Consider the following 25,720-nt stretch of genomic DNA (forward strand, 5'->3'; position numbering starts at 1 on the left):
TTTTTCAAAAATTTTTCAATTTTTTTTCCAGAGAGTAAGTCATCTGTGTACAAAGTTTGGCTGAAATTGCTTGAGCCGTTCCAGAGTTATGCTGGAATACACACAAACACAAACACATACAAACACGCACACACATATACCCTGTGTAGGAGCTGGTAGGAGCTGTGGCCAGTGGGATGCTTCAGCATCCCACTGACCACAGCTATGTCCTCTTCTCTTTTTTGTCTTCTTAGACTGAGATAAGAGATGTTTGAGGGTCACACAGCCAAGGTGTGTTATGTCAGTGAGGTGTCAGCAAGAAAGCAGAAGAAAAGCAAAATTGTAACTTTGAATGCTGAATCTTAATATTGTTGTGCCTTAGACCAGGCTTGCTATTCTAGTTACTATTGGCCTTCAGATATTTCTAAACTGGAAGTTTGGACATTCCAAGACTGTACAAATTTTCAGAAGAATGAAACATTTTAATCAAAGCTTAACCCAAGTACCCTTCTGAAATAATACTATAAAGTAAATTAGGCACTCCGATTGTATACAGAGAGAGCAGAGGGACTTCTTTATTTTGCTTCAAGCCCATAAAAATGAACTATCTTCATGAGCCATGATGGTTTCCATGCTTGGAAAAGGAGAGGTCCTCAATGCCACTAATGAAATACATCCATGAGGCAGATTGAGTGCAATCCTCACAGGCCTACTTATTTTTGACGGTGCCCCATGGGTTTTTGTATCATAATTTTACTTACAGCAGAAAAATAATATCTATAATTATCGTTTTGATACAACAATACTTCAAAAAGTTATATAACATTGTTCAGTGAATAGTCCATAAAAAGAAAATTATATATTCCAATTAAAAATATTGCATTTAGGAAGTTTGGATATGGATTATGACAGGAAATTTCATTAATCTATAACAAAATATGTAAAGACTAAGCATCAGAGGTGGGTTTCAGCAGGTTCTGACCAGTTCTGGAGAACCGGTAGCGGAAATTTTGAGCAGTTCGGAGAACCTGTAGTAAAAATTCTGACTGGCCCCGCCCCCATCTATTCTCTGCCTCTCAAGTCCCAGCTGATTGGGAAGAAATGGGGCTTAGTATCCTTGCAGTATCCTTCCCCTGGATTGGGGAGGGAATGGAGATTTTACAGTATCCTTCCCCTGCCATGCCCATCAAGCTACGCCCATCAAGCCATGCCACGCCCATCAAGCCACACTCACAGAACCGGTAGTAAAAAATTTTGAAAGCCACCACTGCTAAGCATCTTTCTTATTTTTATCAAATCGCTCTAATAGAGCTCTAAGTATATTTCCAGGTTGTTTCTGGTGTCTGTCTCGAAGATTTTCAAGTGCAATCTTTGCCTGTTAAATACAAAAGAAGAAAGCAGTATAAAGTCAATACTTGGTGTGAACCAAGTCACCTAGGCAATGGAGTCACCTAGACAATGGAGTCCTTTATTTCTCCATTTATGCCACAACAAATGGTCCTACAATGTCCTGGAAGGCTTCACCCCACACTATCCTGAAGGCAGCCCCCCTCAGTCTTCCAAACAAAAGCCAGTAAACAATAAAGAAAGTCCAAAGATAAGATGATGGGGCAAGGTCTAGAGTCAAGGTACAAAGGGTGAGGCAAGTCCATGAGGCTAAAGGCAAGTCGACAAGACAAAGGCAGGAGCACAAGTCAGGGGAGTATAAGTTAAAACAAACAATTGTTCCTGACAAAGACAATCCCCCTCTCCTGGCTTCTCCTTAAGTCAATCAATGCACACCAGGTGTTCCTTGTGAGGAGGGGAAGGGTGACCTTCTCCTGAATAGCCTCGAAGCCCTCCTTTGAGCTTGCCTCCACTCTACTCTCTGGATTGAGTAGGGGAGGCATCTGTTCTTCCTCAGAGGGGGTCTGACAGCACCACTGCCTGTCTGCAGCCGATCCTCCCCTGTGTCTGTGAGGGCAAGCAGTTCTCCGTCTGGTAGACCACCTCCCAATACCTGAGTGGTCTAGGACAGGACTATCATCAGCTCCTGGCCTGTCCAAACATTCCAAGGGAGACATGCCATCCCCATTGGTCCCAACTCCTCCTCCCCCAGACCAGCTCTGATGAGGTCATGACAATACTGCTTTTTAAAAAATATACATTCATAGCTGTATTTGTAATGGAAGATCATTTCACCAAATAATAATAATAATAATAATAATAATAATAGAAATAGTAATAATAGTAACAACAACTCCCAGCTTCAGAGGCACAGGAGACCTGCTTAAATGTTGCAGATAAAAATTAAACTCATAGTAGAAGCAGCAGTCATGAACCTTGCCTTCTACCATCCTACCTACAAACACTTTCAAACAATAGGTTGTCCTGTTGCCCTGTATTTACTCTCAAAAAAGTTTGCCTATTATTTCACTGGAGTTAACTTTCTTGTTCTGTGTCCTATATCCTGGGAGTGTAAAGAATTAGTATGACCTTCTTGTATGCGAGCTTCCTTTAATACTGTGGTATTTCCTTTGACTTAACTTCTCAAGGATCAATGTACCTCATAAGATTTAAGTTGCCACTTTCCTGATCTTCTTTGTTCTTTCTATGCAAGCATATATCATCTGCAAATTTCATAACCATATATTTACATTACAATCCTAGTTATGAATAAATGTTTTAAAGTGTCCCAACATGAAGCCATATCCTGCAACACCCTTTCAAAACATTGAATGTTTTTTGAGAAAGGTTTTCATGCCAGTTTGGATTCATCTAATCTAATCGGTGCTTTACTGATACTCATAATGTGATGGGTTATGTCTTCGGAGAGCAAGATTTCCATCCAAGGAATTTCCATAGTTTCTCAGGAAAGTGACCACCCATAAAATAGGATAATGTTAATCTGGCAAGATTTCTTGAAAAATTCATATTCACTTCTAGTAAACACTGCATTACTTCCAGATTACTTAATGATTTATAACTTTATAAACTGTTTTAGAGCCTTCCCAGATTTACCCAGGTGTTTCTATTCCTTCCTTTTAAAGATAGTAATAACATTTGTCATTCTCCATCAACCAGCATCATTCATATTTCAGCAGGCATACAGTAATTATCCAAGTACCTATATTTAGTAGACATTGGGGTAAACAAATGGAAGTAGGCTTAGCAGAGGTATTGGGGGTGAGAAGGGCTGAAGCGGGTGAAATGATGAAGGAAGCACTGCAGTATTGTAATGCATGATCCACTCATTTTGGATGCATGTTTTGAAAGGAAAGCCAGAAGAGAAATAAAGAAATTTATAAGACCTGGATAATTTAATAAGATTTTTTTTTCTTAGATTATTCCTCTATTTGTATAAACCAAAAGTGGATTTGGATTGATTTTCCTGTATGTCTAGATAGTCCATCAGGAACACATGCACTCAGAATTTCTCATATTTTAAGCTGCCTTTTCTTAATCATAATGCATTGTATTGTATTAATTAAGTATACAAAAATATGTGATGCAACTTCCAAATTTATTTTTGCTTTAGATTATTTTTCCCCCTACTTTCATGATTACCTGTGGCAATTTCAGTGAGAGAATGGATTGATGAATTCATGTTATATTTAAAATATATAAGAACTACCCAGGGGTGGGTTCTACTTACCTTTATTACCGATTCGCAATGGGGCATTGCACAGAAGCGTTCTAATGACGTTGGGGTCGGTGGGTGGAGCCTCCCTCTGGTTTTACTACCGGTTCTATAGAACCAGTCCGAACCAGGGGCAACCCACCACTGGCACTACCTCTTTGTATACCTTGAAACTAAAGCATGTGTATTTAAAAGATTGCTTTGAGTGAAAAATGCCCTTACTTTTTCAGCCAGTTCCTTGGCAGTTATATTTGGGTCATAAGGGATGGGTTCTCCAATATAGGTGCAGAATTTGACTGGAAGCCCTCCGTATACAGGAAGGATAAGCAATCGAAAATGTTTGTACAGCCATTTCATTAGCCCTGAAGAAGAAATCAAATGGAAGACCAAATTAATTCGCAATGATGTAGACATCCCTATTCACTTCTTTTTCTTTTCTTTTTTTTAAGTTAGATTGCATCTTCTAAATGGAGAAATAAATGCCCATGAATTCAGAATTATGAAAAATTATTCTGGGGTTGGAATATTCTTGCATAATCAAATAATATACGCGGAATAGTTGGAGTGCTCTGTTCCTATTCCAGCCAGGGGCAGATATGGACACAATGAAGACAAGCTTGGTAAATATCCTGTTAAGTGCAGGGATGGTTTCCCTTTCTATATCAGTAGTTCTTGACTTATAACCATTTGTTTAACAACTGAATGTTACAACAGTGCTGAAAAAGTAACTTATGACTAGTCCTCACTCTTCAAGAAGTGTTGTAATGTGTCCATGGTCACTTGATAAAAATTTGGATACTTGGCAACGAGGCTGCATTTATAACAATGCAAGTCATATTATCCCATTTACAACTTTTCCAGTGGGTTTTCAACAAGCAAAGTCAATGGGGAAGCCAGATTCCCTTATCAACCACATTTTTGCTTAATGACTGGGATGATTCACTTAATGACTACTATTTCATTCTCAAACCCGATCGGCAATGACTGAGGCGAGAGCTGAGGTGGCAGGCAACAACTTTATTAACACACTTAGTCAGTCAACAACCTGTGTTTGACAGCTCCATTTTATATGAGCTGTCAATGCGGCCAACCAAAGAACAGCTAAACCATTCGTGCCAGTTGCTGGGGGGGAATAGCTAGCGGCAGGCTCAATATGCAACAACTACAGCCTAAAAGGTCATAAAACTGTGTGCAATTCAGTCAATGACTGGATCACTTAGCAATGGAAGCTCTAGTCCCAATTGTGATCATATGTCTGGACCGACTATATGATTAGAAGTTTGGGTCAGTTTGAGTCATGGAAGTGTGGTTGTAAATAGACCTCCCAGAGAAAGAAGGGATGTCCATTAATAGCTTATTTCATAAAACACAATTAAATTTAGAGGGTAAGAAAACCTAGAAGAAATTGTTTAAAACATTCTGAAAGTCTCCACCTGAGTAAATTAATACTAAGTGAAGGAAATTTCTTTTGCAGTTTCTAAAATTCTGTACTTACTTCTAATGCTAACATTAAAGACACTTTACTAAAATCAGCCTAATTCTTGCTTTCTTGAACTTACCTAGATGAGTATGTGTGACTGGACAGCTAATATTCCATAATTATTACCAGAGCCTATGTTGTATAGTATTATATATATAACATTATATATACTTTATGCAGAATTCTGTCCCCAGGGCTCATGCTAGAATAGAGTAGAGAAGCAGGTACCAGAATTGTATCTGAGTCTCAAACAGGTGATGAATAGCCTTATTTATCTTTTTCATCCAATCGGATTGTTTGCTGCCTTTTACCTAATATGAAGTATACTATCATGTTGTCATGCCAAAATAAAATTTAATTATTTAAAGATTTAAATTTTTCTCTTGGAAAGACAAAGGAAAAGGAGAATCATTCTATTTGCTTCAGGACATAAAATGCTTTGCCCATTTGGACTACTTCATCGATACAAAAAGTAATGTTTACATGTGCTTTATTCAGTTTTGAGTCACCTCATCTCTCCATTGATTCACAGTAACTGCAACTGTAGGCAATAACCTAAGAAACGTGGCAGGGTGAATTTCTTAAAGCAAGTTAGGAAACTAGGTTTACTAAAAATATATAAGAGCTGTAAAAAAATGTTTGAGAAAATAATTTTTAAGGGATAGACAATGAATCATAACAGGAGTTTAGAAACAGCTTACTTGTTTTTCCAACTGTTCTATAAGCTTCACGGACATTTTGCGTAAACATGGGGATGATTGGCTAAACAGAGAGAGGGAGAAATATAGAAACTGGTATAAGCTGGGAAAGCGTTTCAATTTGTTTTGGGACTTTAAACAAAATTAATTCAAGTCCATTTGCATTTTGAACATTTGTTTACTGCTTCGTGCCCTTTGAAAACAAGGGCTAATATAAAGTATAACTGTTACCACAACCAATTCTATGCTGTCCCTTGTAAAACATTAACCACAAGACTTTCATCACAGAATCTGCAATAACAATGTCATCTGAGAGTTGATTTGAAAATAATATAACCCCTTTGTTGTGTCTTAATTTTCTAGTTCCTGAAGCTCAGCATATTTTTCATTTTTTGTACTTTCATTTTCATCATTGCTTCATTGGTGCCTTGAAAGGAAGGAAAGCAGTTCACTTGGTTTTAAGGATGAAATGAAAAGGTGACATTGTTTCCACCAGAACTTGGAGTAGCTGGCAAACTTTTCAGCCTTTTGCAAATGCCAGTAAATTCAGATATAAGAATCACTTTCCTTTGCAACATTAGCCTTTTTACTGAGATTACTCTAATCCTGTCTTTCTTATGTCTGTTCTCTCCCCTTACCTAGCTGTATTCTGTTTAGCGGCTTTCCTATTTGTCAATTGTCTCATTAGATTTTTATTACCTTTATTATATACTGTACATGACTTAGTAAGAAAGAGAAAAATATATTTCTAGTTCTTTGCCATCAATTTGGTGATTGCCTGAATACATGCTCACCATGCTAACCTATTTTTTTTTCTAAAGGTAAAAATAATGGTTTCCCTTGTTCAGTTTGTCTGATTCTAAAGGACAGGCTCATCTCTGTTTATTAGCCAAGGGAGCCAGCATTATCTGAAGATATTTCCATGGCCAGGTGGCTAGCATGACTATACATTGAGGTGCATGGAACTCTGTTACCTTCCCACTGAAGTGGTACCTATTTGTCTACTCACATTTGCATGCTTCTGAACCACTCTCTTCAATCTTACAATCTGTGTGAGTAATCGATTTCAGTCCATGTTATTCTTAGTAATTGTACCTAGATGTCTGAAATAACATTACCTTTTATGATCTTGTTTAAGCTTATTGTTACATTCCTCTCTAGGATGAATATGTTTTTCTTCTGGAGTGCCCCACCCATCTTTATCTTTTATTGACTCCAAAAAAACCCCCAAACTATCCATCACCTTTACTAATGTACTATCAGTTAAAAGTTCTGTAAGCGTGCAGGTTGACATTACTTTTGTTTTCTTAATATCTAGAAATAACTTTGTTTTTTTTTACTTTGATTTTTATTTTCTTCATAAAGTCTCTCTAATAAATCTTTTTTATTTTGAGTTCAGATGAATTGACATCTAATATTGAGTCTAATAATCTGATCTTGCCATTCTTGTAATCCACTTGTTATAAAGGTTAAAGCAGTAATTTGTCTGTCCATTCACCTATCAGCTCCTATTTCTATTTCTTTCCTATTCTGCATCATTCCATTTATATAAAGTCAGTTCTTAGAATAGTGTCTTGTTTATTGAAAAGACCTGCCCACCCCACCCCCAGGAGAATAATCAAGTGTTCTGGTACTCCCGTTCTATTCACCTTAATACATCCTCAGGACATGATCCACTTTGTTGAAATTAATGGAACAGAAATAAACTGTCTTACATGCTCCTGTTCTCACTTTTGAAACTTAAAACAGTTCAATGGTTATTTTCTCTCTTTCTGGTGCTTTCATATTTGACAGGTATCGTTTCTTGTATCTCACTTTTTAATAGAATGATTTTCTGTTTATTTTCTGTAGAATTTCTGTTTAAGTAACTAGAGTATGCCTGGTGATATGAGACACTGGGAAATTAATATATTAAATGTGAAATCTTGTTCACTTTATGTTTTAATCTCAAACGTGGAATATACAGGTACTGCAGTCCTCATTAATTTATCAATTGTTCAAAGTTATGACAGTGCTGAAAAAAAATACAGCCCAAAAATACTCTGCCGTTTACAACTTTCCTAGTGTGAAGGTCACATAATTGCCATTGCAGTCAGTTTGTATTGCCCTGTGCCTGACCTGGTTTTTTTAAAAAAAAACAAATAAAAGCTATTGTCTAACTATGAACATGGAAATTTAATCACTTAAGGATATTCATATAGGAGCTCTTGGAACATCATCCTTAACATGAGCAATAGATCACTTACCACTTGTGTTTCTAAAGCCACTTGAGCAAAACCTATGCCGGTTCCCCAGACTGTGTTGTAATATTCATCACTAAAGTTTGCTTCTCTTAGTCCACCAGGTGAAATTCCTAATAAATCGCCTTTCTTGAGAATTTCAACACAGTTTACTTTTGTGCCTTTTACGCAACCCGCTACATCCAAAGCCAGTTTTATTCCTGTTTTTAAAAAAAAAAAAAAAAAACCACAGAGGAAAGCATGTTACATAATGTTACATAAAAGCATTATTTTGGGCAAAAAATAAAAAATTATATGGGTGTAACCATAATGTTGTATAATATGGCATAATAACCATCGTGACAATTATTGTGATTTCTGCCTTTTCCCCCTAAGCATTCTGCGGGCTTTAAGGAACATACTTTTTCTGAATGTTGCAGTGTAGCCAGGTATGGGTTGAACCAGTGGTGGGTTGCTCCTGGTTCGGTCCAGTTCTATAGAACTGATAGTAAAACTGGCAGGAGGCTCCGCCCACCCGCCACAATGTTATCATGGGTGATCTGCGCATGCTCCCGCTGCGAACCGGTAGTAAAGGTAAGTGGAACCCACCCCTGGGTTGAACCAAAAATGGTCTCATTCTTTCCATTTCCACATTGTATCCCTCAGGTCAGAGTGAATTTTGCAGTTATTGCTTTCAATGGGATTTATGGCTATTGCTTTCTTTCCTGGGTTTAACAGAAAATTTAGACACCTTCATATTAATTAAAAAACCAACCAACCAACCAATCAATGGCAGCAAGTCATTATCTGGAAGTCAATTTGCAGGGTTTCGTCTGTTAGATGCCTTATCTTATTATAGCTCCAATGAATAAACTGAGATAAAAGATCTCAGGAGACTGAATCTTGAGACAAATAAGTATGAAAGGAATTGAGAAAGACGTTCAGTATATCCTAAATAGAATCAACTCTCTAATATAATGTAATTGATTATTTATTTAACCATGGTGTCTGGGTGCATTGGATTTTTGATTACTAAAGTGTTTGAAAATTCACATTCCCCAAGCTGGAGTCCGCTTTTTATTTTTCTCCTTTCAAAGAGATTCAAAGAAAAAAAAATCAACCAGCAAACTTTTCTCTCACTATTTAATGCATAGTTTTATGAAAAAAAGGGCTGTACTCAGGAATTCATTTAAACATCCTTGCTGGGTTCCTTTACTCACTAAGGCAACTCACTATGTAACAGTGAATTTTGTGTATGTCATATTCTAATGGGGGAACTCTGAATTTTTTTTTTGCTAAAAGTGCCTATTGTGAAGACGTATTTCATGGTGCATGTTCTTCAGTTCAAGTCCAATGTATGGCATTTTGATGTATTAGTATGTGACACTTTGTAAATTCATTCTACTATATCTTAGGGAAGATTTGTTTTTAGTACAAGTGATTTCTCCTTAGATTTTGGAACTCTGACTTCGGTTAAACCTGTCTCTTTGCAGAAGTATATCTGGCATGTTTAATAGGATCTAAATCAGAGTTGAAATTCAATTTTTTTTACTACCGGTTCTGTGGGCGTGGCTGGTGTGGCTTGGTGGGCGTGGCGGGGAAGGATACTGTAAAATCTCCATTCCCTCCCCACTCCTTTAGGAAGATATTGCAAAATCTCCATTCCTACCCCACTCTGGGGCCAGCCAGAGGTGGTATTTGCCGGTTCTCTGAACTACTCAAAATTTCCACTACCAGTTTTCCAGAACCTGTCAGAACCTGCTGAATAGCACCCCTGATCTAAATAGCCATTTTCTGAGCAGCAAATGAAACGCAAATGGGCTATGGATATAGTGACCCTATGTCTATTATGATAGTCCCTTATTTTGGAAAGCTCTCTTTTAGATTTAGTTGATTTAATTATATATTTACTTGGTTTTGCTTTTGAATTGTCCTTGTAAAGCAAAGTTATGAACATAAATAATAATATTTTCACAAATCCTAATGAAGGATTTTTACCCTCGCCCCCCCCCCCCCGCCTTTAATCTGGCTTGCCCACTTTTCAGGTTTGTCCTTTATTTTTTCCAAGAAAATATAGTCACTGTAGCTATGAATGTCTTTATGGATCTTAAATTGCACAAACAAAACACTTGCTTTAAAACATCTTGCATCTATTTTATGGCATGCTTTAGGCTTTTAGCAAGGGAAATGAACTTTTAGAATACTTAAAGTACCACTAAAGGCAATGCCCTAATTAAATTAAAATTAAAATGTAATTAAAAGTTAGCATATTTACCTGGTGCTAAATACAGGCCATAATGAATCGCGGAATGGACTAGTCTCCCAGTTTTTGCATAAAAACAAGCTACAAATAAGGCAAAGTCTATAGCAATAGCTCCATGGTAATAAACAATTATCCCTGCTCCTTCAGGTAGATTCTCCATACCAATGGTCTCATGACCTAAAAAGGCAAAATTTTAGCAAAAAGTAAAGAAATAACAGCTCAACTCTTAAATATGGAAAATATTAATGTAAAGATTAAAAACCAGCATAAAAGATACAATGTACTACTCTTAAACAAGGCAATTCCCAGACATAACGTGATCAACATCTCTCCAAGGAATCCTGGGAGTTGGGCTCTGATTATATGGGACAGTTGAATGCTACATTAATCTCTGGGAATATCTGTCAACAACAAATGAGCCTGAGAACACAGGTTGAGTTCAAGCATAAGCCTAAACAGGGATGTCAAACTCAATATAAATCAAATTAAAAAAAAAAAAAAAGCCCTGCAGGCCGCATCCAACCCATGAGGTGCTTAATTCAGCCTGTGGGCAGCTGTGGAAATGGCAAAGGACCAGCCCGCAGTGCCTCTGCCAGAAAAAATGGAACTTGGTAGGGCCGTGCACAGCCCCCTCTGGGCCCCGTTTTTGGCCTGGACAGCTTCCTGCAGTCTTTTGCCCAGTGGTGAAATTTAGCCGGATCTATCTGGATCACACAATCCGATAGTGCCGGCGGTGGGAGATTCTGCCCATCTGCCCGGATGTCATCACATCTGTGCATGTGTGGAGGAGGTGCATGTGCGTGCTCACATTTGCGATCTGGTAGTGAAGGTAAGTGAATTTCACCCTTGCCTCGCCAATGAAAATAGAGGCCAGGGAGGCCTGTGCATCCAGGCCAAAAATGGGGCCCTTGGGGCCACACGTGGCCCTCTCAAGCTCAATTTTTGCTGGCAGAGGGCTTCAGCAGGCCATCCATGCTGAAAATGAGGCTAGCAGGTTTCAGCAGGCCGTCTAGGCCAAAAACGGGCTTGGGAGGGCACATGCATCCCCCCAGGCTCCATTTTCACTAGCAGAGAGCCAGCAAAGCAAACTAAAAGCAAAACAAAACAAAAGGAGAAATGTTTCCCCTTTTGCATTTGAGCATCCAAGAAGGGGCAGGAAAGAAGAAAAGGAAAGAAGAAAGAAAAAGAAAAAGAAAAAGAAGGAAAGATGGGAAGAGAACAAAGAAGGAAAAAGAAGGAAAGAGTGGGAAGGAAGAAGAAAGGAGAAGATGGAAGGAAGGAAGGAAGGAAGGAAGGAAGGGAGGGAGGGAGGGAGGAAGGAAGGAAGGAAGGAAGGAAGGAAGGAAGGAAGGAAGGAAGGAAGGAAGGAAGGAAGGAAGGAAAGTCCTGCCTTAGCACTTGGCCACCAGCAGCAAGGCTCCACTGGAGGACAAGGGTTTGGCGCTTTCCCTGATCTTGCCTTCCTTCCCTGGAGACAATGGATCTCCACAGTGCCACCTGGGCCACCACAGTTGCCTGCAACATAAGTGATATCGAGCTGGCCATGCTCACACCAGCCACGCCCACATGCCCCCCCCAAAGTCAAAGACAACCCTGATGTGGCCCTCAATGAAATCGAGTTTGACACCCCTGACCTAAACTGTGGTGATAAGTGAAAATGTGTCATTGCGTGACCTCATTTATTGCATCATAGGCTGACAGCCTTTTGCATAATGGCCAACTCCCATCTAAGATGATAGCAAATGGGAAACTTTCCGTCTGATCAGTTTTGCACAGCACATTTCCAAATAGAGTCTCTCAAATTTATTTATTTTTTACTTCTCCTAAGTAGAATCCAAAATAGTAGCTGAGCAGTGTCTTACCATGTTTCCTGCTATTCATATTAGACCATGGACCCCAGTGAAGTGATAGGTTTCTCTCTGGCATGTCCTTGGGGATTTGAGAGCTTGATTTTATGATCCTCCTTGCTTCTATGCTTCTATGTGGCAACAGGATGCATGGATGGGTGGGAGATAAAAGGCTGATTTGGGGAGGTAATCGCTTTCTCAGTTTGGGAGGGACATGAACATGGTACCTGCAGTCTTTTTAAAAAAATTTTTAAAATTTGTTTAAAAGTACAAACAAGACAAAACGAGTAACAACAAAACATACAAAACATGTAAACAAAGAGTTCGAGTATACATTTTGTCAAAGGTATTGCAACTGTAATACATGTTCTTATTTGTCTTTTGACTCTTCCTTGTTTGGAGACTAGAGATCTTTTTTGATACCTCCATTCTTCACAATTATTTCCTGTTCTCTAACTTCTCCTATTAGGAAAGGTTACTGAGACCATTGTTGTAGGATAATACCAGAACACCCTAGATGAAGTAGGTTATCAGAATTCCTCTTAGTCTGAGAAGAACTGACTATTCATTCTTCAGGCCTGAGCATGAGATGGAGACAGCATTGGTCACTCTTCTGCATTAGCTTTGTCAGGACCTGAAAAGAAGTAGTGCCTTTCTCCAATACTTTAGACTTAGAATTTAGATGATCTTTAAGACCACTGTGCATCACTATCCCTGACTGTTAAGAAATGCTATTAATCTCTTGACATTTGACAATCTGGATGGAAGAAAACAGGAATACTACAAAATGGAGTTTTTGAGGTTTTCTGCCAGTTTCAATGTTGCGGTTCAATAGCATGACACTTTTGAACAGCAGGGATCAATGGATCCTTCTGGACTCAAGGCTAATGTCAGGGTTCCAAGTAACACCCCCAACCAAAGAAGACTCTGAGGCTAGAAGTTCCTCAAAGTTCCATTTTATTAGAGATGTTATACTGGCACATCTGGCAAAACCGAATCCGAAAGCTTCCAGGTTTTTCTCACCCAAAAGAATGTCCAAGACCTTTCCCCTGCACCCACATGTCTATCACATGGTCCAATTAATGCACCATCCCAACAGCAGATCCCAGTCACATCACTCCAGGTGCAGGCTGAATGTCCTTGACTCCCAGAGAAAAGGATGTTATTATGATTATATATGACTCATGCTCCAAACAATCCTCCCTCTAGCTATTGCTTCATGGGTAAGTGAAGAACTTGGCTAGATGAACTTTTGCCCAGCTTCTTTGAGGCAACAGCAGCATCCCTACCTGGAGCAGAAAGACTTACTTCTGTGACGGATGCCACTATCAGTTCTGGAATCCTCTCTATGTGAGGCTGCCCTTGAGAACCATTCAGACGTTTCAGTTGCTTAAGAACTGCCAAATTGCAACCTGCAGTCAGCAGAAGTAACCTGCAGTACTGCACTCTAGCCACTGTGCCACAATGGCTCATGCTTAAGAATCCAGCAGCCTGATTATTGGTTAGTGGTCCAATCATAACCATAAACCACAGATAAAAATAATCACACATGTGGCTCTGTGTGTGTGTATACATACACATGTAAAGGTAAAGATTCCCCTCGCACATATGTGCTAGGTGTTCCCGACTCTAGGGGGTGGTGCTCATCTCCGTTTCAAAACTGAAGTGCTGTCCGAAGACATCTGTGGCCGGCATGACTAAATGCCAAAGACGCATGGAACACTGTTACCTTCCCATCAAAGGTGGTCCCTATTTTTCTACTTGAATTTTTTATATGCTTTCTGTTAGATCAGGCGCAGGAAATGAAGACGTGACCAGCTCGATACATTTAGTAACTTTATTGAAACAGTAACAAGACTGGCTGTGCGCTGCCGGAGCTCTCCTTATATTCACTCTGGCAGACGCACCGCCCCTAGACAGCTATTCAAACTTCCCGCCCGATGGCTGGCAGCCAATCCGGGCGGGTGTCCTTATAGGGACATAACACTCCTCCCCTCCTAGTTAGAAAACAGTCACTCAAAGTCAATGAATGTCACGTAATTGCGCAGGTACGTAGGACGCCTCGGCACCCTAGTTGACCTGCGCAGTCTCATTTCTTCGTCGACGCCGACCTGGATGGACAGGGCTTCTGTGTCTCCTGGTTCCCTCCCTGGAACCGGACTTGGTTCGGCTGTCAAGTGGGGGGGCCACTCCCGGCGCCTCTGGCCAAACCCTGGACCTCGGGCTGCTGGTTCTGATGGTCTTCCTCCTGGCCTGTGCATCGGTCATCACGCTGTGGCCACTCGGTGCCGACCTGGGAAGAGCGTCTGAGTCTCGGTAAGTCTCTGGTTGACCCTTGCTCCTCCCTGGTCTCCCGGGCTCCGTGGATCGGCTGTGGTTCGGTTTCCCGTTGTCGGGGGGATGTCTCGGATCGGTGCCCTCGGGTCCGGTCTCTCGGTGGTAGGTGGTGCTGACCTTGGTCATGTGGTCCGACCTCGCAGGGGTGGTGCAGGCCTCCTTGGTCGGGGTGGCGGAGGCCTTCCTTGCTGGGCTGGTGTTGGCCTACCCCGTTGGGTTGGCAGTGGTCGTCCTGGTTGGGTTGTCGTTGAGGGGCTACCTCTGTGGGGCAGTGGAGGTCTCCCCTGCCTGGGTGGCGCTGGCCTCCCTGGCTGGGTTGTTGTAGGCTTTCCCTTCACCCTAGTCCCCGGTCTACCACAGGTCGGTGGCTGGGGTCTTCCGGGGTGGGCTGCCCTCTGTGCTGGGTGGAGGTCCCCCTTGCCGGGGTGTTGTGTGCCGTCTTCACCCATGAGCTGTGGTGTGCCCACCTCGGGTGGTCCCCGGTCTACTGCTGTCCTTGGCTGGCAGTCCTCCGTGTTCTGGGCCCATCTGCTGCCCCAGCCGGGTGGCCGGGGTTCGCCCTGGGTGAGAAGTCCCCGGTCTACTTCTCTGGCATCAGGTCGGGTCGTTGCTTCCCCACCTTGCCGGGGTGTTGTTGGCCTGCCTTGCTGGGGTCTGGTGGGCCGACCTCGCCGGGGTGTTGTTGGTCAGCCTCGATGGGGTCTTGTAGGCATGCCTCGCCGGGGTGTTGTAGGCATGCCTCGCCGGGGTGTTGTAGGCCTACCTCGTCAGGGTGTTGTAGGCCTACCTCGTCAGGGTGTTGCAAGGCTACCTTGTCGGGTTGGTTTTGTCCTACTTCCCTCCACCTTTTCCGGAGCTGGTCGATGTGACGTCTACAGACCTGTCCATCTTCCAGCTCCACTCTGTAGGACTTCGGGCTGGTTGAGCTTTCTATCTTCCCCTTCAGCCATTTCGGAGAGCTGTGGAAATTCAATGCGAAAACCGGATCTCCTATGCTGAAGGCGCGAAGCGGGTGGCTGGCCGTTGCGGTCACTTCTGGGCTGTATTGTGGGTGCAGCCGGTCCAGTGGTGACCTCAGCCTTCTGCCCATCAACATCTCAGCTGGGCTCTTGTGGGTGGTGGCATGCGGCATGATGTGTTGGGTGAGGAGGAAGTTGTCAATTCTTTCCTGCCAGTCGCCCGTGCCCATTTTGGTGAGTGCCTCCTTGGTGAGTCTCACCATCCGTTCAGCCTGTCCGTTCCCAGCTGGCCTGTAGGGGGCTGACAGAGCATGGTGGATGCCCAGTCCGGCCATGAATGCCTCCATGGCCAAGGACGTGAGTTGGGGCCCGTTGTCGGAGACCAGCACATCCGGCAGTCCATGGGTGGCGAAGACACGGCGTAGAGCCCGGATCGTCACTTCCGTTGTGGTAGATGCCATAGGTACCACCTTGAGCCACTTGGAGAAGGCGTCGATGACGATGAGTAGGTGGCGCCCCTGCATCAGACCCGCGAAGTCGATGTGGATCCTAGACCAGGGGCTGCTGGGGGTCTCCCACTTCATTGTTTCGGCTTGGGGCAGCACAGGGCATACTTCTTGGCACGGGTCACATCTGGAGAACCATTCTTCGATGTCTCTGTCCAGTGATGGCCACCAGACGTAACTCCGTGCCAGGGCTTTCATGCGGACGATGCTGCGGTGCCCATTATGCAAAGTCGCTAGCGTTCTTCTTTGCAGAGTGCTGGGAATCAGCACTCTGTCTCCCCATAGCAAACAGCCTCTCATGGTGGACAGCTCCTTTTGCTTTTTGACGAAGGGGCTGAATTTCTCCTCTGCCTTCTCCGTCGGCCACCCTCTGAGGATCCAGGATCTCACTTGGCGGAGTGTGGGGTCCTTTTGAGTGTGGACGGCCACATCTGCAGATGAGACTGGGCAGCTGTCATCGTTGTCGATGTGGAAGAGGTCGAGCGTGGGGGCTGGGTCTTCCACTGGATCCTTTGATGGGCATCTGCTCAGCGCGTCGGCGTTCCCTATGGATGTGCCTGGCTGGTGCACGAGCTTGTAGGAATAGCCGGCTAGGAAGATGGCCCATCTTGTCATCCACAGGGACATGAAGGTCGGGGTTGGTTGGTCGCCTGCGAGGAGTCCCAGGAGCAGCTTGTGGTTGGTCACTATTGTGAAGCTCCTCCCGTAGACGTACTCGTGGAACCGTCTGACTCCTGCGATGATAGCCAGAGCTTCTTTGTCCAGCTGGCTGTAGTTGTGTTCCGTGCTGGACATTGTCTTGGAAAAGTAAGCTATTGGGGCTTCTGAGCCATTCGGGAGTTCATGGCTGAGGACTGCCCCCACCCCATATGGTGATGCGTCGCAGGTGAGCTTGATTGGGAGCGTCTCGTTGTATTGTATGAGGACGCTTTTGGATGTTAAGAGTCCTTTGATGGCCCGGAATGCTGCTTCCTCCTCTTGGTCCCACTTCCAGGAAGCCGCTTTCCCCAGCAGGCGGTGGAGTGGCTCAGCAATCGTGGCTTTCTGTTTGAGGAACATGGCATAGAAGTTAGGCAATCCAAGGAATGCCTGAAGCTCTGTTTTGTTTTTTGGGCTAGGAGCTTCATGGATAGCTTTAACTTTTGATTTGGTGGGGTGAATGCCAGTGCTATCTATGAGATAGCCCAGGAACTCGACCTCCTGGACTCCTAAGATACATTTATCTCTCCTGACTCTCAAGCCCTTGGCCTTGAAGCGCTGCAGGACAAGCCTGAGTCTTTCAAGGAGTTGTGCTTTGGAATCTCCGGAGATTAGTACATCGTCAAAGTACGGCACCACCCATGGAACGCCTTGGAGAAGGCGTTCGATCATTGATTGGAAAATTCCAGGGGCAGCGCTGACTCCAAATTGGAGACGGTTGCATTTGAATGCCCCCCTGTGGGTGACTATTGTTTGGGCCTCCGCCGTTTTTTCGTCGACTGGCAGCTGCTGGTAAGCCTGGGCCAGGTCCAGTTTGGCAAAAATTGAGCCAGTCCCCAGAGAATGCAGCAGATGTTGCACCACTGGGACTGGGTATGCGCTCTGCGCCAACGCCTTATTGATTGTACACTTGTAGTCGGCGCAGATGTGCACAGATCCATCATGCTTCATTGGGGTCACAATGGGGGTTTCCCATGAAGCATGATCGATAGGTTCCAGAACGCCCTGGGCGATCAGCTTATCTAGCTGCTCATCTACTTTTGGCCGCAAGGCAAACGGAACTCGGCGGGGCTTCAGCCTGATTGGGGTGATTCCCTTGTCCAAATTAAAGGAGATTGGCCTCCCCACAAATTTCCCCAGCTTACCATCAAAGACTTCTTTGAACTCTTCGATGAGGTTGTCGAGTTCATCCCCCTGGATTTGATGGATGCCTCCGATTGATAACCCTAGCGGCTTGAACCACTCCACTCCTAGCAGGTTCGGTCGGCTGTGTTCCATGACTGTGATGGGAAGCTTGCCTTGGAAGTCCTTGAAGGTGATGTGGAGAGTGGTTCTGCCCAGGACTCCGATGGGGTTTCTGCTGAAATCCACGAGCCTTGACCTCAGGGGTTTTAGCTGGTTCTTTTCACAGGATGGTTTCAGGTGCTTCAGATGTTGCCAGTCCGTAATGGAGTAGATGGAACCTGAATCTACTTCCATTGTGTATGGTGACCCTTCTGCCAGCAGTGTCACGTTGAATTAAAGAGAACAAATATGAATAAATAGCAATAATTAGAAACACACATACAAGTATACAATGTATTATGTATTAGTGTTTAGTCATTTGGAAAGCAAAATGGGAGATGTTATGACCAGAACAGAGAAAGTGGATGATGAATTGGTAATGTTACAATACAGCTCCATGGAGTTTGCTTTGAGATTGAGAGGCCTGAAAGAAAATAGCAAAGAAAATTTAAAAGTTATTTGTGTTGATGCTATTGCAGAGATAATTAAAGAAAGACCAGAAGATGTGGCAAGCCAAATTGATAAAATTTACAGGGTTAATTCCTGGCTGGCAAAACAAAGACAGCTGCCAAGAGATGTGGCGATTTTTTTACAACCAGGAGGATCAGAAACGATATTTTACAAGGTTCCTACAAGAATAAAGTTCAGGTGGCTGGGCAAGAGGTGGTGGTTTTGAAAGAGATTCCTCCAAAGATGCTAAGAAGTAGAAAAGACTTTGGCTTTTTGGTAAATGAGCTGAGAAATCAACAAGTGGCATACAGATGGGACGTTCCAATTGGTCTAATAGTGACTTATAATGGAGAAAGATACCGGTTAAACATAGTCTGGAAGGCAAAAGACTTTTATGTAAATGTTTTAAAGGCTGGATAACCACCCTCACTGGGGGGGGGGGGAGGAAGAAAATGGAGATATTACAACAAGAAAAAGATGGAAAACAGATACAAACTTATGCTGAAGTTGCAGCTGGAGGAATTATCATGGAAGAACATTTGGATCTTGGGGGTTTACCCCCAACTTTGGAACCACCTAAGAAGGGAGAGCCGAAAGTACAACGCTGACCCGATCAACTTATAAACTTCAAGAACAACAATCAAAAAGGCAACAATCTCAAGATTTATCTCAAGAAGTTCAAAAAACAGAAGCAGTGGGGGGGGGGGCGGCTAGGCCGAAGAGTAAGGTGGAGGAGGAGCTTCAGCTGATGCTCATACAGCTTCGAAAGGCTAAAGATGGCAACTAAATTCCTATCTTGGAATGTCAATGGCCTAATTCACCACAAAAAAGAAAGAAAGTATTTCACTACTTGAAACAATTTAACAATGATGTTATTTGCTTGCAAGAAACACATATTAGATTATTAGACCAAAAATATTTGATAAATTCAAGATTAGGTACACATTTTGTGGCATCATCACCAGAGAAGAAAAATGGGCTAGTCATATATGCAAGGAAAGGACTATCAGCTAATTTAATTGAGGCAGATGATCAAGGAAGATATATTGCAATTGAATTATCAACACAGACTGGAAAAATGCTTTTTATTGGAATATATGCCCCTAATCAGCAACAAGACAAGTTTTATAAATTTTTACATATTAAAATAATACAATGGGATTATAAATCTTTTATATTAATGGGTGACTGGAATGGAGTAATAGACACACAGAAAGATAAAAAAAGTTTATCAAAGATCTCAACATGTGCAAAATTACCTAAATCTAAATTAAATTAAATTAAACTAAATTAAACCAATCACTAAAACAAATTAGTGATTGGTTTAACTTAACTGAAGAAAGAATGTTAAACAGAGAAGGTTATGATTTGTTATATGGATGGCATGCTTATTTGTTATATGAAAAAAAAGTGGATAAAGTGTTTAAGGGTCATATGCTTAGAAATGCGTTGTTGAGGGTTTGGAAAAAGTACCAATATAAGCTAAATTATAAGATACCCATATGGGCAAATCCCAGACATGCAATAGAAAATATAAGTATAGAGCAAAAAACAGAGGTGATTACTTATAAAGAGCTTCTTTTTTTGGAAAGGGGTCAGTTGCAACTGAAATCTTTAGATGAATTAAAAGAAGAAGGGATAATTTATACTTGGTTTCAGTATGGTCAGCTTCAAGCTAGATGGAGGGAAGATCAAAAATTTGGTGTTATGCAAAATGAGGAAAATCTGCTGAAACAGATTAGAGATCAAAGTCAGATGCATATTAAAAGGTTGTATAATGCATTATTGGAAATAGATTCAGAAATGGAATTGGTTAAGGATTGTATGATAAAATGGGCACAAAACTTTCAGGAACCAGTGATGATGGAAACGTGGGAAAAGATTTGGGTCAGAAATGTTGAATTTACGCAAGCACAAAATTTGAGAGAGAACTTTTATAAAAAGTTTTATAGATGGCACTTAGATCCTAAAAAATTATCATGTATGTACTCGAATTTGCAAGCTAAATGTTGGAGATGTGAATGTAATGATGCAACCTATTATCATATATGGTGGACCTGTAAGAAAATCAAGGCATTTTGGATAAAAATTTGGTGGGTGATGCAGAATATTCTGAAAAGAAGGTTGAAATTTACTCCTCAATTGTTCCTATTGGGTATAACTACGGACTGTACAGTATCAAAGACTAAATTGATTTTGAATTTAATATCAGCAGCTAGGCTGTTGGTAGCGCAATATTGGAAGAAGGACTCTTTGCCTACTATTGAAGAGTGGATACTGAAAGTAACGAACCTAGCAGAAATGACGAAAATCTCAGCGTACTTGAAGGACTATACACAAGAAAGATACGTATCGGAATGGAGAAGATGGATTGATTATATTCAAAATAAGTATCAGACAAGAAAATATCAAATAGCTTATGAATGAACGTTAAGTATTAGAAGTATTATGTTATCTATAGTGGAGTTAAGGTTTCAGGGCGGGAGTTAGTAATCTGAGGATAAGTAGGTTAATCTAGTTTATGATTGTTAAATGAAATTCCTTGTATTTTGCTCTGGGAAGTCTGGGGGGGGAGGGTGGGATGAGGGGAGGGAAAGGGTGGGGGGAACATGGGGGGGAAGAAAATTCTTGTTTTTTTGTAAAACTTTTCAATAAAAAAAAACCAAACATACAATGTATTTTCTTTGAACAGAGTATTTGGTTAGTTCACAAATTTAAACAGTGTTTAGTCATTTCAATTAAATTTACAATTTCTATATTTCCTTTTTGCCATATTTATTCCTCAACTATTTTTTAAAAAAACAATATTACCCTTCATCCTCATCTCTAATCTTAATCAAATTCAATTTTTCCCTTCTATTCTATATTATACCCCTTCCCATTGTCATCTATTTTTATATCCATCCTCACATTGGTTAATTATGTAATGTTACAGTTGTTTAATACAAATTCAACATTTTAATATAAATCAGTTAGTTATATAACTATCTTTTTTGTATATTAATCAATATGAACATAAATATTGCAATTATTTCCATGCAATCCAATTTCTTACAAATCAATTAATTATATTTACCAATAATTATAAACCAAATAATTTCCCCATATATTCCTCCAAACCACAACTTAACCATTTCTGCTTTCAACACAATATACAATTAATAGTATCTCAATTATTACAATTCCCTAGTTAAATAGAGCTTTTTTTCTTTTGTGTTTTAAAATCTTGAACTCTCCTCTTTTGCCCTAAATTTCCCATTGTTTGCACCTACCTTTTTTGGTGAGGAAAAAGAAAAAGAAATCTCTCCCTGCCTCATTTTGTCATGTGGCAGCATATTGAACTGCTTTATTTTCAGTTTCGTTTTTTCAGCATAGCTGGGGAAAAAAAATCTGCTCCAGCACTATTTGAGGCTAGCAACAGAGCCCTGCACAAAACAGCTGAGAGCAAATCAGCTGAGAGTCGGGAGGCCGAGCTAATCAACTTGTGCTAATTAACCTATGCTGAAGCTGAAAGGAGCTGTTTTTCTTGCTGTTTGCTTATAAGGAGGTAAGTGTTGCGAGGCTCAGCCAAAGGGTGGGGGCCACTGTCCTTGCCACTTAGCCCCCCTGTCGCCCCTTTTGCCTCTAGCACCCCCCTGCTGTCCCCCTTGCCTCTTACCGCCCCCCTAAGGCATCCCATCGCCCCCCAGGGGGCGGTACCGCCCACTTTGGCAACCACTGGCTTAACTACTTAACTACTTAACAACCAGTTCTACTGAAGTAAAATCTCATCACTGGGTCTACCCATTTATTTTTGCAGGCATCGGTCTACTCATTTGTTTTCTTTTAACACTGATCAGCTGTAGGGCGGCCCTTTCAAGCCCCGCGGCAAGAGTTTAAACAGTTTTTTTCCCTCTAGCCATCAGCTGGGATTCAGGAGGCAGCAATAGATTGGGAGTGGGCGGAGTAAGCTACTGGCAACCGGGCCAGGAACCGGTTCAGGGGCGTGGCCAGCCAATCTTATTACCAGTTCTTCAAACTGTTAAAATTTGTTACTACCGCATGCGAACCAGGAGCAACCCACCACTGTTCTGGATACTCTTCAAGAGCAGCCCCAGGTTGAACATATTGCAACAATCCAATCTAGGACATCCAGTCTAGAATAGGGCCTGTTGACCTAGGAATTGGTACAACTGGCATACAAGTTGAAGCTGTTCAAAGAGTCTCCTAGCCACAAGTGCTACCTGTTCAGCAGAAATCATGAGTCTAGAAGGATGCCAGATTGTGCACTGGGTCTATTAGGGCAGTGTAACTCTACCAAACACCAACGATGGCATAGTTCTGAAACCAGTAGGCTCAAAATCGAGAGCTACTCAGTCTTGTCAAGATTTGGCCAAAGCCTGTTGTTGCCTAATCTGACCCTCACAGCCTCCAAGCGCTTGGATAAGATGTTAATGGCATTGCTTAATTCACCATGGTTTGAAGATATATAATTGGCTAGCATCTGCATACTATGATATCTCACTCCATGGAAACAGATGAGTTCACCCTGTGTTCTAATGTAGATGTTAAAAAGGATAAAGCATTGAATCCTGTGCCACCTCAAATAAGAGGCGCCAAGGGAAGAACTTCTCCCTCTGCACATGCAAGAAAGACAGAAAAGTACTCGTACTTTGTTGCCATTACCTCCATTAGATAGGCCCTAATAAAAACTTTAATCTGGGTTCAGTTGAGTTTTTCCTTTGTTTCGTGCCAGTGATACTCTAGATCAGGGGTGTCAAACTCAAGGCTCGGGGGCCAGATCCTGTCTGCAGGGTGATTAGATCTGGCCCATGGGGCTGCCCTGGAAACCGTGAAGGACTGGTCCATGGTGCCTCTGCCAGCAAAAATGGAGGTTGGGAGGGCCAAATGCAATCCTCCCAAGCTCTGCTTTCACTGGCAGAGGGTTGCAGGAGACTGTCACAACCGAAACTGGAGTTTTCATTGGCAGAGTGCTTGGACCACCACAGGCACCCCCAACATGAGTAAAGTTGAGCTGGCCACACCCACCCCGGCACAAAGATCAAACACAACCCTGATGTGGCCCTCAAGGAAATCGAGTTTGACACCCCTGCTCTAGATGTTTTTTCTCTCATTTTAGTCATAAACCATGGGGAGCGATGGGATCAGCAAGAGGCTAGAAGTCACAAAGGTGCAATCTGACCCAAGGTCTCAGCTTCCTCCTTATTCCAAGCAACAACCAAGGCTTTGGGTGGACCTTAGTAGACCAACAAGGATAATCTCCATCAATCTTTAAAACCATTCAAACTTCTGCTGTCCTAATTTCTTGTTCATAATTTTAGGTTAGTATATGAAATCTCCCCAGGTATCATATATGTTTTGACTGTGTTTAAAAGCAGAACAATTCTGATGCAGAGAGATTGATATTACAAGTTCAACATGGGGATGAAGTCAATCAAATGGCTAATTTGATTGCTGGCATGGGAGGTGGGGCTGGGGTTTTTTAATGAGTTTTATTATGTGGGGGAATTTTTAAAAATGTTACAATATAAGTCTCCTGGACTCACATATGTATAAATTGGGAGGTCATATACATTTGATTAATAAAATAATAAATGCATAAATAAACATAGCATTCTTGATTATGTTCAGATTATTTAAGGAATGACTCACCATGCCATATCTTTGCATATAAATTCAGACATTGTGCGATCCTTTGCCTTGGTTTCCTCCACAAGACATCTTCCTCTTTGGTATATGTTTTTTTCCAAATATAAAAATAAAATGTGCAAATGCAAGAAATTAAAAAAATAATTGAATATACAAAATGTATAAGAATAAAAGGTACTGATAATATGAGCAGAAGCTGAAGTATAGCGCTCACAGATTCTGCTAAGTAAACAAAATCAATCCAGTCTTTCATCAAATGAATAAACCATGTTATAGGTTCACATTCAGAAGTATCCAACATAATTGCTTTATTTTCATTCATATTAATGAAGAAAATGAAAAAATATAAAAATATAATTATTGGGAAAAAATGATGATATTTCTTCTTTTTCCTGAAAAAAAAAAGACAGTTGTGTTCATTTATTCAAAGTATGATGTTGCACTTAAATTTTTAATCATTATTGATTTAATCACTTAATCATTTAAGTTTAATCATTAAGCTCTTTTCTCCATACTTCAAAATTTCCAATATAGCAACATTAATTACCGTATTTTCCGGCATATAAGACGACTGGGAGTATAAGACGACCCCTGACTTTTCCTGTTAAAATATAGAGTTTGGGCTATACTCGCCGTATAAGACTACCCCTCTTCCAACGCACACCAAATAAAAATTAAAAAACATCAACTGGCTCACCCACAATGTAAAAGCAGCTGTGCTAGACCCAAAATGGCCCCTGCCACAAGCAGGAACCTCACACAGCCACAAAAAGCCCAAAAAAACAACTTTCACACTTTGCACACAAAAAATTCCACATACAGCTTTGTGAGATTTTGTGTGTTTGTGTAGTTAGAGTAAAACACTTCAGAAACACACTAAATCTCAAAAAGCTGCACAAATATTATTTTATTTTATTTTTATTTTTATATGAAAACTAAATTTAAAACTTCCTAAGCTTTAAGTGGCTAGGTCTAAAAAAGAACAACTAAAAAAAGCCCCCAATTAACTATTTTTTTTAAAGCTCCCAAAGGGGGAAAAAACTTACCCAATAGAACAGGGGTCTGCAACCTTGGCACCTTTAAGACTTGTGGACTTCAACTCCCAGAATTCCTCAGCCAGCTTTGTTTTGCTGGCTGAGGAATTCTGGGAGTTGAAGTCCACAACTCCCTGCCTGCTTGATTGCAGGCAGGGAGTTGCTTGCTGATGGAATGGATTCAGGCAAGCGAAGCAAGGCAAGCGTTGCGAATAGCAGCTAAGGTAAGCAAGCTGGAGGGGGAAAAGTTTTTTCCTTTTACATGGCTCTGGCGATCCAAGCTGAGTTGCCTGATTAGCAGGCAACTCAGCTGAGATCATCAGAGTTTGGATCACCAGACCCATTTAAGGTAAGGTGACCAGATTTTAACATTGGTAAAGCAGGACCCATTGACGAGAGGGGGGGGAGAGGGGGGGCGCTAGTCAAAAATAACTTTTTCAGCCCTATGAGTAGTCCATGTTCACAAAAGGACTACACAGAGGGCTGAAAAAAGTGATTTCTGACAGGTCCTCCCACTTTTGACCGGTCTTTGCACTTATGACTGGTCATCATTTATGCCCATTGTAACATTCTTAAGAACCATGTCACTCATTTCACAACTGCTTCTCTTCACCATGGTGACAAGATAGGGCAAAAACATAAAATGTGAAGACAGTCGTAAGTTCGAGGACGGGTCAAAAGTGCGAGGACCAGTTGC

The 25,720-nt window shown here is 41.6% G+C and overlaps 1 protein-coding gene across 1 annotated transcript; it reads right to left on the minus strand.

The window, feature by feature from the left end:
• Positions 1-1,249: 1,249 nt before the first annotated feature.
• Positions 1,250-24,311, minus strand: LOC139315817 (DGAT1/2-independent enzyme synthesizing storage lipids-like). The gene is made up of 6 exons (XM_070942291.1): positions 23,993-24,311; positions 10,271-10,435; positions 8,023-8,216; positions 5,780-5,840; positions 3,821-3,960; positions 1,250-1,354 (listed from the first exon to the last, which is right to left on the minus strand). The coding sequence occupies exons 1-6, from the start codon at positions 24,309-24,311 to the stop codon at positions 1,250-1,252; spliced, it is 984 nt and encodes a 327-aa protein (XP_070798392.1).
• Between the last annotated feature and the right edge of the window lie 1,409 nt (positions 24,312-25,720).

The sequence above is a fragment of the Pituophis catenifer genome, unplaced genomic scaffold (genome assembly GCF_029215685.1).
Source record: "Pituophis catenifer annectens isolate HBS135680 unplaced genomic scaffold, rPitCat1.0.hap2 SCAF_3, whole genome shotgun sequence".
Taxonomy (NCBI): domain Eukaryota; kingdom Metazoa; phylum Chordata; class Lepidosauria; order Squamata; family Colubridae; genus Pituophis; species Pituophis catenifer.